This window comes from Sus scrofa, chromosome 1, assembly GCF_054392235.1.
Source record: "Sus scrofa isolate SSC_HxYL_T2T_F1_AM1 chromosome 1, Sscrofa_HxYL_maternal_Yorkshire_Landrace_v2.0, whole genome shotgun sequence".
NCBI classification, from domain to species: Eukaryota; Metazoa; Chordata; class Mammalia; order Artiodactyla; family Suidae; genus Sus; species Sus scrofa.
The window spans coordinates 163504027-163516787 of NC_139383.1; the positions used below are offsets into that span (position 1 = coordinate 163504027).

General features: G+C 38.9%; 1 protein-coding gene across 49 annotated transcripts in view; it reads left to right on the top strand.

The window, feature by feature from the left end:
* The first annotated feature begins 10596 nt into the window (after positions 1–10596).
* RTTN (rotatin) overlaps positions 10597–12761 on the top strand; it is a 144256-nt gene continuing 142091 nt past the window's right edge. For 30 of the 49 annotated variants that reach the window (XM_085017797.1, XM_085017815.1, XM_085017820.1 and 27 more), the window contains exons 1-3: positions 10597–10661; positions 10986–11173; positions 12013–12190. In XM_085017797.1, coding sequence (XP_084873923.1) covers positions 10631–10661; positions 10986–11173; positions 12013–12190 — 397 coding nt within the window. In that variant the 5' untranslated portion in view covers positions 10597–10630. Of the gene's footprint in view, positions 10662–10985; positions 11174–12012; positions 12221–12761 lie in introns of those variants that run through there. The other 19 variants (XM_085017773.1, XM_085017779.1, XM_085017784.1 and 16 more) reach the window with 2 other exon arrangements.

The following is a 12761-nucleotide window of genomic DNA, read 5'->3' on the forward strand; positions in this document are numbered from 1 at the left end:
GCAGCATACAGGCCATTATTAGGACAGCCTATTATACTTCAGACCTCCTAACTGTTCATTTCATGCACACAAGAAAAAAACAAAACAGCCTCTCTAATATCTGCTGCCCACATCCCCTGAAGCAGATTTATAGTCATGTGTAGGAAAGTGATTTATTGATTGCATCTCCCCCATCTGTAAAGCTTGTCTCTCACCACCACTTGGTGCATCCTCTGAGCTGATACTGAGCAGAGACTGGGGGCACAGGAGCACACTGCCTGAGCCTCAACCCACCTTATCCTGTGAACACCACTGCTCCCAGGCTCGCTGGAGGAAGTTCTTTGCTACTGACTTCATGCTGGAAAGACTATGCTCCCTAATTTAATTAGTTGACAGTTCTAATCTCCTAATTTAACATCTGAGCATTATGTCATTTGGCACAACATTTTTGCAACTCATTGGGAAAGTGCAGCATTTCCGGGCTATGTGTTTTGATTTACTGAACCAGTATGGCACCTTCATTATTTGATTTAACTATTCTGTTGGTTGATACTGTGAGGTGTTTGGCCAAATTTACTGATGTGTGCTCATTATGGCCAGTTGTCTACAAAGCACCTGCTTTCCTGAGAAAGGATCTGATGACTAAAATAGAGCTCTTTCTTGCCAAGAAGAGGGCTTAAATTTCTTTGGCTGGCTGGATGCTTTATCTCACAGCCTATTTGGTCTTTGTGGTTTTTCTGTACTCAGCCCAAATATCTTCCTTCTCCTTTTGTTCTGGGAAGGTCCTGCTGTGAATCACTTTCCACCCTGCCTCTTGGAAGCTGGATCTTTGTGCTGTGCCTGGCCCCACATTGAGACTGTGCTGAGATGTGAGGACAATGGTTCTAGTTCCTGCCACTGTCTCAGGGGAGTCTTTGGGGTCCAAGGACAGCCAAAGAGTTACCGCCTGCACTTCCCCCTCCTCGTCGGTGTCAGCAAATACTGTGCCTTCCCTGGCCCCTCTTGGGGTCACCCTCCTCCCTCCCTCATTAAAGGCCTCCTTTGGTGGGGTTGGGAGGCAGTAGGGCGGGACCAGCAGAGTCAGGGTTGCGCTTGTCATCTCTTCCTCTGTTCCAGGACAGCTGGTTCCCACAGAGCTCACCTAAAAACAGAAATTCTCCCACAGGGGAAGTCACCTGAAACTCAAAAGTACCTGAACAGAAGGGATAGGCAGAATCTACTATAACTAACTCTCTGACCTTGGGCTTGAAACCTCATTTCTTCAAATCTCAGGTTTCCTTGTCTGAAAAGTGAGAGTGAACTCCATCTGTTTCTTGATTTCCTGCAGGTTGATCAACACTTTGAGAATCTGATGAAAGCCATAGACTTTCTCTTTAAATAATGCACATGTACAACTAAGAAAAAAAATTATAAAGTTAGGGATTAACTGACACCCTGGAGGGCCATGGCCAGTGGATTGAAATAAAAAATAATGAAGCAAATAAAAAAACAAAACTGGAAACACAATCTCTAAGTTCATTTTGATGTCTTACATTCTGTGATTCCAACCTCTCTTTCCAGGTAAACTTGACCTGCCCTGAAGTCCCCAGTGTTGACCTGTCCTTCACTGCCTTGGTTTCTCTGTGATGTTTTCACATGTTTGTTTTCCTATCAGTTAACTATAAAGGGACACTTTGGGGCAAAACCATGAAACTGTGATGAGAGGTGACAGAACTCTCTCATTGGCCACTTCTTTGGACATTTGAAACTTAGTGCAAAGATATTTTAAACATTGTGGTAAAGTACACATCAAATAAAGTTTACCATCTTAACCATTTTCAACTGTACAGCTCAATGGCAAAAATATTCACATTGGTGTGCAAACGTCGTCATTATCCATCTACAGAACTTCTTTTATCTTCTGGAATTGAAACTCTGTACCCATTAAACAATAATTCCTCATTCCTCCAACTCCTGGCAACCACCATTTTTGTCTCTTTAAATTGTGCTGTTTTAGGTATTTCACATAAGTAAATCATATAGTTTTTGCCCTGTGTCTGCCTTATTTTACTTAACATCTTCAAAGTTCATCCATGTTGTAACAGGTATCAGAATTCCATTTCCTCTTAAGGCTAAATAATATTTCATTGTAGATATGGGCCACATTTTTGTTTGTCTGTTCATCTGTTGATGAATACTTGTGTTGCTTCTGCATGTTGGCTATTGTGAATAATGCTGCTATGAACAGGTGTGTACAACTAACTATTAGAGCCCTGGCTTTCAATTATTTGGGGTACCTACCCAGAAGGAGAATGGTAATTCAATGTTTAACTTTTTGAGGCTGCAGTACTACTTTCTATAGCAGCAGCATCAACATATATTCCCATCAACAGTGCACAAGTATTCCAATTTCTCCATTTCTTTGTCAACACTTGTTATTTATTTATATTTTTTTCTTCTTTGGCTGCATACAGAAATTCCTGGGCCAGGGATTGAATCTGAGCTGCAGCTGTGGCATACATCACAGCTGCGGCAATGCTGGATTCTTAACCCACTGAGTGAGGCTGGGGATCAAATCCATGCCACCTCAGAGACAACGCTGGATCTTTAACTCACTGCACTACAGTGGGAACTCCTCAATTAATTTTTTTTTTATTGAGTGGAAATTCAGGAGTTCCCATCATGGCTCAGTGGTTAATGAACCTGACTAGCATCCATGAGGACAAGGGTTTGATCCCCCACTTCACTCAGTGGGTTAAGGATCTGGTGTTGCTGTGAGGTGTGGTGTAGGTCACAGACGTGGCTTGGATCCCGTGTTGCTGTGACTGTGGCATAGGCTGGTGGCCACAGCTCCAACTGGACCCCTAGCCTGGGAACCTCCAGACTCCGTGGGTACAGCCCTAAAAAGACAAAAAAAAAAAAAAAAAAAAAAAGAAAAGAAAGAAAATGATGAAAAAAGAAATTCACATGATATAAAATTAACCCTTTAAAGTGTAGAGTTCAGGAAGTTCCTGTTGTGGCTCAGCAGGTTAAACAAAACTAGTATTTATGTTCAATCCCCTCCATGGCTCAGAGGGTTGAGGATCCAGCATTGCCCCAAGCTACAGCATGGATTGTAGACGTGGCCTGGATCTGGTGTTGCTGGGGCTGTGATGTAGACCCCTAGCCTGGGAACTTTCACATGTTGCAGGTACAGCCCTAAATTGGAAAAAAAAAATAAAGTGTAAGGTTCAGTTGCATTTAGTACATTTATGATATTGTGAAACCATCACCTTTATCTAGGTTAAAACATCTTTATCATCCCCAAAAGAAGACTTTGTAGTCATTGATGAGTCAGTGTCCATTTCCCCCTCCCACCAGCCCCTAGCAACCAACAATCTGATTCTGGCCTTATGAATTTGCCTATTTTGGATATTTCATCCTGTTAGAGACTGAATTGTTTCCCTGCAAAAATCCCTATGTTGCAGGCCTGCTTCCCAACGTGACTATATTTGGAGAGAGTGTCTTTAAGAAAATAATTAAGGTTAAATGGATATTGAGGTGGGGGCCTAGTCTGATAGGACTGGTGTCCTTATTAGAAGAGGAAGAATCACCAGAGAGCCCCCTGCTCCCTCCTCACACAAAGAGAGGAAAAGCCATGTGAACACAGAGCCAGAAGGCAGTTGTCTTTAAGCCACAAAGAGAGATCTCACCAGAAACCAAATTTTCCAGCGTCTTGATCTTGAAATTCTTGCCTCCAAAACTGTGTGAAAATAAATTTCTGTCATTTAAGTCACTCAACTGTAGCATTTTGTTATCGCAGCTGGAGCAGACTAACACATAGATAAATGGAGTCATATAATATGCGGTCTTTTGTGACTTGCTTTTATTTAATATGTTTTCAAATTCATCTATGTAGCCTGTATCACTACTTCATTATTTCTTATAGCTGAATACTATTCAGTTTTATGGATGTACTACATTTTGTTTATCCATTCCTCCATTTATGGATGTGAGTTCTTTTCACCTTGGGCTATTGTAAATAGTGCTGCTATGAGCATTTATGTGCAGGTATTTGCTTGAATACTTGTTTTCAATACTTTTGGGTATATATCTAGGAGTAGGATCTCTGGGTCACATGCTAATACTGTGTTTTCTTTTTTGAAAAACTGACAGCCTGTTTTCCACAGTGGCTGCATCATTTTGCATTTCTACCAACAGTGCTGGAGGTTTCCAGTTTCTTCACATTCTTGCCAACAGTGTTATCTCCCCTATTTTTGATTATAGCCATTCTAGAGAGTATGAAGTAGTATCTCATTCTGATTTTTTTTTTTTGATTTGCATTTCTTTGATGACTGGTGATGTTTAGGATCTTTTCATGTGTTGATTGGCCATTCATGCATCTTCTTTGAAGAACTATCTATTCAGATCTTTTGCCCATGTTAAAATTGGGTTATTTGTCCTTTTACTGTGGAATTGTAAAAGTTCTTTATGTATTTTGGATAATAGATCCTTATTAGATATATGATTTGTAAATATTTTCTCCCACTCACAGGTTGTTTTTTCACTTTTTCGATAGTGTCCCAAGAAGCACAAAAGTTTTAAATTTTGATGATGTCTAATTTATCTTTTTTGTTGTTGTTGCTTGTGTTTTTGCTGTCATGTCTAAGAAACCATTATCTGATTCACATTCAAAGTTTTAGCTCTTGCTTTAGGACTTCGATTATTTGAGTTAATTTTGTAGATGACTAAAGGTATGGATCCAAATTCATTCTTTTGCATGTGGATATCCTGTTGTTCCCATTTGTTGAAAAAAAACCTACTCTTTCTCTATTGAATTATCTTGGGACACTGATTGATAATCAATTGACCATAGAGGTATGTAATTATTTCTGCACTTTCAGTTCTATTACATTAGTCTGTTTATCTGTCCTTATGCCAATACGAAACATTCTTGAATACTACAGCTTTGTAGCAAGTTTTGAAATTGGGAAGTATACACCCTTCAATCTTGTTCTTTTTGAGTTTGTTTTGGTCAGTCTCATTCCCTTGATTTCCACATGAATACTGTTTCATACGGATAAGCTTGTCAATTTTTACTGGGTATTTGATAGAAATTGATTTGAATCTATAGTTCAATTTCAGGAGTACTGCCATCTTTAAAATGGCAAATCTTCCAATAAATGACACAGGATATTTTTCCTATATGTTTAGTTCCTCTTTAATTTCTTTCAATGATATTTTGTAGCTTTTCAGTGTAGAAGTCATATTTATTGTGTTAAATTTATTTCTAAATATTTTATTCTTTTAGATGCTATGGTAAAGGGAATAATTTTCTTTAATTTTTGGATTGTTTATTGCTAGTATATAAATATAGAATTGATTTATGTATTAATTTTATATACTCTAAGGTCTTTTTTTCTCTAAGAGTTTTTTCTCAGATTCCTTAGGATTTTCTCTATATGAGATCATGTCAAGTGCAAGCAGAAACAGATTAACTTTTCCTTTCTTATCTGGATGACTTTTATTTTTTTTTCTTGCCCAATTACCATAAATAAAACTTCAAGTGCAGCACTGAATAGAAATGGTGATAGCAGACATCCTTGTCTGTTTTGCCGTATCTATAATTAAGAGGCTTATTGATTAAATTGTGCAAAAAAAAAAAGCAGAGTTTAAATTTATGTTGCTCTGCTATTTGAAATGGAACATACTATATCTTGTTTCCATCATTCCACTATAAAAGGGCATGAAATATTTATTAACTTTCTATTTTGGTATTGGGAGGATAAATTAGATTTGACAATCCCCTTAAAAATTAAGTATTATGTAAATTCATAGGACCAAGTTATGGGGCATGATTAGGAAAATTCATGAGTTGGGGATGAAACCTCAGGCTTTAATATTTTTCCTTCTTTGAAATCAGAATTATTAATAAACCATAATCTTTATTCTTAAATAAGGCAGGCTGAGGTCCAGGTGACTTTCCTGGAAGGCACACAGAATGTTTGCTGCTCTGGGGGACCATGAATAACTTCCACACATCTACTGGTTAGAGCCCTAGGATTGCTTAGGAATCCTGCTTGCATTGTCTTCATAAATAAATTAGTATCCCATTGAGTGTAAAAGTAGCCTGTAAAAGAATTTCCCCTTTGGGCCAATAATTTCTTTCCTCTAAAAAACCAGGGAAAAAAGCCTGAGCACTGATACTTTTTTTCTTTTTTCTGGAAATTTCTCCTGGGAATGGCTGTACCAATGGCTGTAAGGCTGGAGCACCTCTGATCTTCAAAGCCTCCCTCACTAAGTAGCAAGGTTCAGTCTGTGTCCCAGGACCCCTTGGATGAAGGGAGCATCAACCTTGTGGTTATACTTGCAGGTAGTACTATACTTGCAGGTTTGACATTGCATTTGATTCCTAGAAAGAGGATTATTTTAGTCCTTTGGGGCTACTATAACAAAATAGACTGGATAATTTACAAACAACGAATTTACTTCTCACAGTTCTAGAGGCTGAAATGCCCAAGATCGAGGCACTAGCAGATTCATTGTGTCGTGAGGACTTGCTTCCTGCCTCATAGATGGCTGTTGTTTTTGTTTTGGTTTTCCTGTGTCCTCACTTGTCCTCTCTGGAGCTTCTTTTATAAGAGCACAAATCCTACTTAGGAGGACTCAACCCTCATGACCCAATCACCTCCCAAAGGTCCCCACTAACACCATTACATGGGGGATTAGATTTTAACAAGAATTTTCTTGGTAGGGGGAGCAGGACAATCATTCAGTCCATAGCAAAGAGGCACCTTTCCCTTTGCTGCTTTTTTGCTTTTTAGGGCTGCATCTGCCGCATATGGAATTTCCCAGGAGTCGAATCGGAGCTGTAGCTGCCTGCTTCAGCCATAGTCACAACAACGTGGGATCTGAGCCGCGTTTGTGACCTACACCACAGCTCATGGCAATGCTGGATGCTTAACCCACTGAGCAAGGCTAGGGATGGAACCTATATCCTCATGGATCCTAGATGGGTTCGTTAACTGCTGAGCCATGAAGGGAAATCTCTATAATTATTTTTTAAAATAATAAATAATAATTAATTAATTAATTAATTAATTAATTAATTATTAGTCATAAGTACCTATTATGGAGGTCCTTGAATAAGTGCTTTCTCTGGGTTATCTCCTTTGGTCTTCAGTCTTATTAGAGGTTACTACTTTTAACCCCAGTTTCTACTTGTAAACGCCTGAGACTTAAAGGTCATAGAGGCATCAGGTTTTCTCTCCTACCTGCCAATCCTTTAACACTATTTTTTGTTAATAATACCCTTTCCTTAATGGAAGTCTTCTGCCCACCTCCTTGTGACTCTAGCTGAGTATCCTGTTATGATATCATGCCCTGTTCAGAGTGTAATCTAGGATCAGGTAACCTCATAACAATGATTCTGATGGAGTACTTATCATGGATTTTACATCCAGATGTTGAGAGAGAAGTTTTCTTTTTCTTCTAGAGTTTCTGCATGAAAAGATGAATGTCTGGATCACAATCCTCTCTTTCCCTACAATTTTGGAATTTTTCTTGTAATATAAGAGAATGAGAGAGGCAAATACATTGAGAGAAAAAAAGCCAAGAGACTGAGAAAAAGAACAGTGATATTTTTGAGTCTCTGAGGCTAGATCCTTTTCTAGAGTGAGATAGTAACTCATTTTTGCTTACTTGTTTGGGTTAGAGTTTTGTCACTTGCGACCATAAGCTTACCCACAATTATGCAATTAAGGTGGCAAAGCTGGTTTTAAATCTCTGCCTGTCTGGCTCCAAAGTGTGTGCTCGGTGCAACAGTTTGGTTAGCTTATACGGCTATGAGCCAGATATTTTAAGTGAGTCAAGTAACTGGAATAAATGCACAGGATCACAACTTACAGACCTGCTATACATAACCCCAAGTATTGAAATTCATGTCCAAATTGTAAGGAAGAGCAAAACTGCATGCATGCTTCTTCCAGAAAAGAAAAAAAAAAAAAAAAAAGCATTTCTTTCTCTCCTAAGAAAAATCATCACCAGAAAAGATCTCTACCTTCACCCCTTCCCTGATCCATATATGTATCACCAGTGAACGGCTGTCATTTACCATCATGTAAAATTCAATGTGTATTTACTATGTGAGCACTTAAGTATATATGACAAAAACTATTTTAAGTACACATAGAAAATTACAAAGATAATACACATATGGTTCTTCACACATCTACACACAGATATCTATTGGCCATTTTTTCAAGTACTCAGGCATCACTTAAAATATTTGATCTTAAAGTTCATAATTACAAAAGCCTGGGTTGCTGATGGGGATACAATAAAAGTAGAAATTAATAATGAAAGTATACAACAAAGAAGGCAATTAAAAATCAACCTTCTAAACAGATCTTGGGAGAAAAAGGAAACAGTAGTTTCAGGATTGTTGAAAATAATAATAGTTAGAATATTACAAATCTAAATTCATGATATATGACTAGAGCTTTTTTTAGATGCAGATTCATGGACTTAAAATTCACTATAACTAAGAAAGAATTGAAATAAAGTAACTCTTAGCTTAAAAAGTTAGAAAAGGAACAGCGAAACAAACCCAAAGAAGGAGAAAGTAACTGATACTAAATAAAAGTACAGTTAATACATTAGAATATGTTTTTTTTTAAACAGTAGAATTAATAAATTGACAGTTGATACTTTGAGGAAAAACTGGCAAACTAATACTCAGTCTAACAGGAGAATGATAATTGTTTTGAATGTAATAGGCAAGACAATAATTTTTGTCTAATTATAAAGGTAACATCTGCTCAATAATAACAGCAAATGTTAGAAAAGCAACATAATCGATACCACTTCATAGTCTGACCTCCTATTCTACTTAAAAAATGCTTGCTTGAAGTTATTTTTCTCCCATCCCTTACCCACCAACATCCCCAATTTCCTATCATCCAAGACTGTTCATCTTAGAAATATCACTGAAAAAATTAATTCTCTCATTTCTTCATACCGCTTTGTGTATTTTGACCTTGACACTTCAAATACACAACTTAAACCGTCATGGCTGGACAACTACAGATACTTATCAGTTAGTGCAAATGCCTCCTTCTACAGTTTCTGTTTTTCAGTACCTTTGACACACCATTCAGCAGGAGCTATTGCCCTATGGAATGCAGCCACTGTTACAATCTTGGCCAGGCAGGTTTAGGTGTGGGCTAGCTGAATCTTGGTTAAATATACACACTCTCATTTCTTCCTCTCATTTCCTCCTGGTGTCTCTATTTACCACAGCCAGTTGGATGCTGGAGGGCCAGGGTGCTTTGCTGGTGCAGCCTTTTCATCTGTAGAGGTCAGTTACCGGCAGAGGCTAGCAGAGTGGGGAGAAGTCCCTGGAGGACCAAATGGGGAAATAGCCAGCATGCCAGTTGCCCCTCTTCTCTTTCTCCCAGAGGTAATCTGGTCACATAGACTTTTTCACTTTCCCTGACTTCGACAGACTCACTCTGAATTCTTGCCTTTGCATGTACTGTTTTCTCTGGCAGAAATTCCCTTATACTATTTCTTTGCCTGGCAAATAAACTCCTACTTATCCCCCAAGGTCCAGCTCAAATGTCACCACTCTCTATCTACAGACTTGTAGAGGTGGCAAGGTTCTAAGAATGGGACAAAGAAACAAACTTAATCAGTCAGTTATTTGTTGATGTGATAGTGAGCCAGGTACTTCTCCGATTTTAAGTTCCTCCTCACTCCCAATCACCCCCTCCTTTTTTTTTTTTTGCAAAATAGGAATGAGAATTGCTGCCTCGACATCCCTTGTCCAGGGAAATTGAAAAGATCAGTGAGATAAAATATTTTCTAAAATGCAAGTCATTTTATATATTTAGTTTTGTTGTCTTTGCTGTTAACCATTGCTTAGATTTTTTTTCCCTATTAGTTCAGCTCGATCACAGTGCAGAAGTCAACTTTAGAGGCATTCAAATAGGAATTAACCCCCCTACCAATCCCTTTTTCTTTCTACAGTCGCCTTTTTTCTCTTCTGTGTACCCCTCCCCCCACTTCCCCCCCAGCTAGCCTTTATTTCTATTGCGTCCTGTTTACTTTGAAACCAGGTATCCAAGGTCACTGCTTGATTTTGCAGGTTCGTTTTACAGTTGAAGAGGTTAAGTCATTTAGTAACGCAGGGAGGCAGGCGTGGGCTGGGATGGGTAATCCTAACAAAAGTCCGCATTCTAAATTGTAAAGTTCTGGGAGCTGAGAAGTCAGACTGGCAGAGTCATAAACCCCTCGCATAGAAGCGAGGACGCCGGAACCCCAGGCTGGCGGGCACGGTGGCGGGTCCGGAATTCCGGGAGCGGAGCACGAACAAGCGAAGACTACAACTCCCGACGCGCACTGCGGCCAAAGCTGGTTCTATCGCTGCTTGCTTCTTCATTCTTTCCATTTCTTAACAATCCACACCACTGTCTAGGAACTACGAAGTAGTAATTACAGAGAGGCCGTAAGCTTCTTTGGGGGCGCGGGTGCTGGGAACAGCTTACGGAATGCTTCTCACTCCCTGTCTCCTTCGCTCAGGAATTGCGGAACCCGTCTTCCATCTGGCCGGGTTTCTGGGGGGACAGTAATTAAACTGACGTTGTGGCGCGGCAGTTTAATTCTCCGGCGGCGGCTGATTGAGCGGGACGAGATGGTCCTGACCGGGCTCATCAGGAAACTCGGTAACAATCTGAGTTGCCCCTCACCCGGGTCGCCCTACTGTCCTGGCCGTTTGCTGAGAATGGCCGAGTCACGGTGCCAAGGCCCGGCCACCCCGCAACGGCTCCCCGTCTCCTGGGGACACATCTCAGACTTTGTTTTAAACTCTTTAGTTCTCGTCCTGAAGGCACCTGCGGCCTGCGTGTTTTTTTTTTTTTTTTTTCCTTTTTCTTCCTTTCTTAATCCTGCTTTCGCCCGCAGCGTAAATAACACAGTTTTAGGGTAAATCCCCTGTGGGCACCTCTTTGGAGTCGGAAAATTAGCTCTGTGCTGTACTTCTTTGACAGGTCATCAGCTGGCCGAGATCAGGGAACGCGCCCTTAGGAATATTCTCTGCAAAGTTGAGCACAACTTAATTTGTTGTGCTGATCTAGTTCAGGAGAGGCTACTTTTCCTCCATTTGCTGGAATGGTTCAATTTCCCGTCTGTTCCAATGAAAGAAGAGGTTCTGAGCCTGTTGAACAGATTGGTTAAGGTAGGATCATTTTGAAATTTAAACGAGTGAATGTTTTGTGGTCACTTAATTGTAGCAGTAGTTGAAAATTTAAATGATTAAACTTAAAGAAACAACTGAAGATGTCGAATTTTATTCCTTTGTGTATATAATGCTCGTCCTCCTTTAACTTGTGATACTGAATCTCACATTGTCTGTACTGTACCCTAAAGTAACCCAGCTTCTGAATCCAGGTATATTCTGACTTTTGGGACCATCTTTGGAGGTTAATATTTGTCATTTTGTTTTCCCTTATTTACTGTTATTTACATGTTAAAAAGTAGATGTATATGTCTAAAAGAGAACACATTTAAAGGTGATGTTACAGACCACGATAACAAACAGCATAAGTATGTTAAATTGTTTTTCCCATATCTTTTTTTTTTTTTTTTTTAAGATTTATGTTTCTTAGTCTGACTTGACAGTAGCTAGTTGTCAGGATCAAATATCAAAGTGCTAGTTTAACTTCTCCAAACTGTAAATCCTTTTGCAGTTGTAGGGGATTATTACTTTGGCATCCTTTGACTGGTTGGAGGAAGGAGAGGATGGGGTGAATCAGTGGAGAGAAGTAATCAATTTAATAAATAAATGTAGGAATTGATAGTGTGCATTTCTAGTGTTCACTGTCTGGGTTTTTCTCTCATAAGTGTTATCTAATGTTTTATATTTGTTTATAATTTATGTACATCACTGAAAGATTTATTGTTTTAAAAAAGGAACATCTGGTGTACCAAAAATAATGTCCTATTTTGATTGCTGTAAGATAAAGTCTAAAGATTTTTATATTTATAGTTATTTTCAAGGCTCTCCTCTTATTTCAGTATTCCCCAGCAGTCCAGCATTTGGTTGATCTTGGTGCAGTTGAATTCTTATCAAAACTTCGTTCTAATGTGGAGCCGGATCTGCAGGCTGAAATTGATGGCATTCTGGATGGACTTTTTGTTCTTCCTTCAGAAGTTCCTGAACTGTATTCTGCATCTTATCAAACCAGTCAAACTGGTAACTCTTTGAAATCGTCTGATGAAATCAGTTAATTAGTCTCTTAAAATATAAATATATTGGTTCTAATGGTTAATTCTAAGGAAAGGGACCTTAAAGGAAAAAAAAAAAAAAAAAAAAGGAAAAAAGAGCGCTCCCCCTTTTTTTGAGTTAACTTACGTGAATTTGACCTTAATTCCCTTCCTCTAATGTTATAGAGAGGAGGGTACATGTATATTTTTGCTTTTTTGGTTAAGGGGCCTAAAGATGCAAGTGATTTTCTTCTTTTGAGACTAGTTTGAAAGATTTTTTTTTTAAACAATAATATGATTTCATTGAGCACTCATTACTCTGTGCCAGATGCTGTTCTAAAGGTTTTATACCTGCATTTTTTGTCTGTGTTCTTCACTCGGGGTGTGATGCTGTCTGCCCTAGCTCATGATTTTGTTATGGAGACCAGTCAAAATGAACTATACAGATATACTGGCTAAACTCAGAATCAAAGAGTCTTGGATTTAAGTCCTAGTTTGGCCTCTAGTTGTGTGACCTTGGCTAAGGTGCTTAATCCCTCCAGGCTTTATTTTTCTTATCC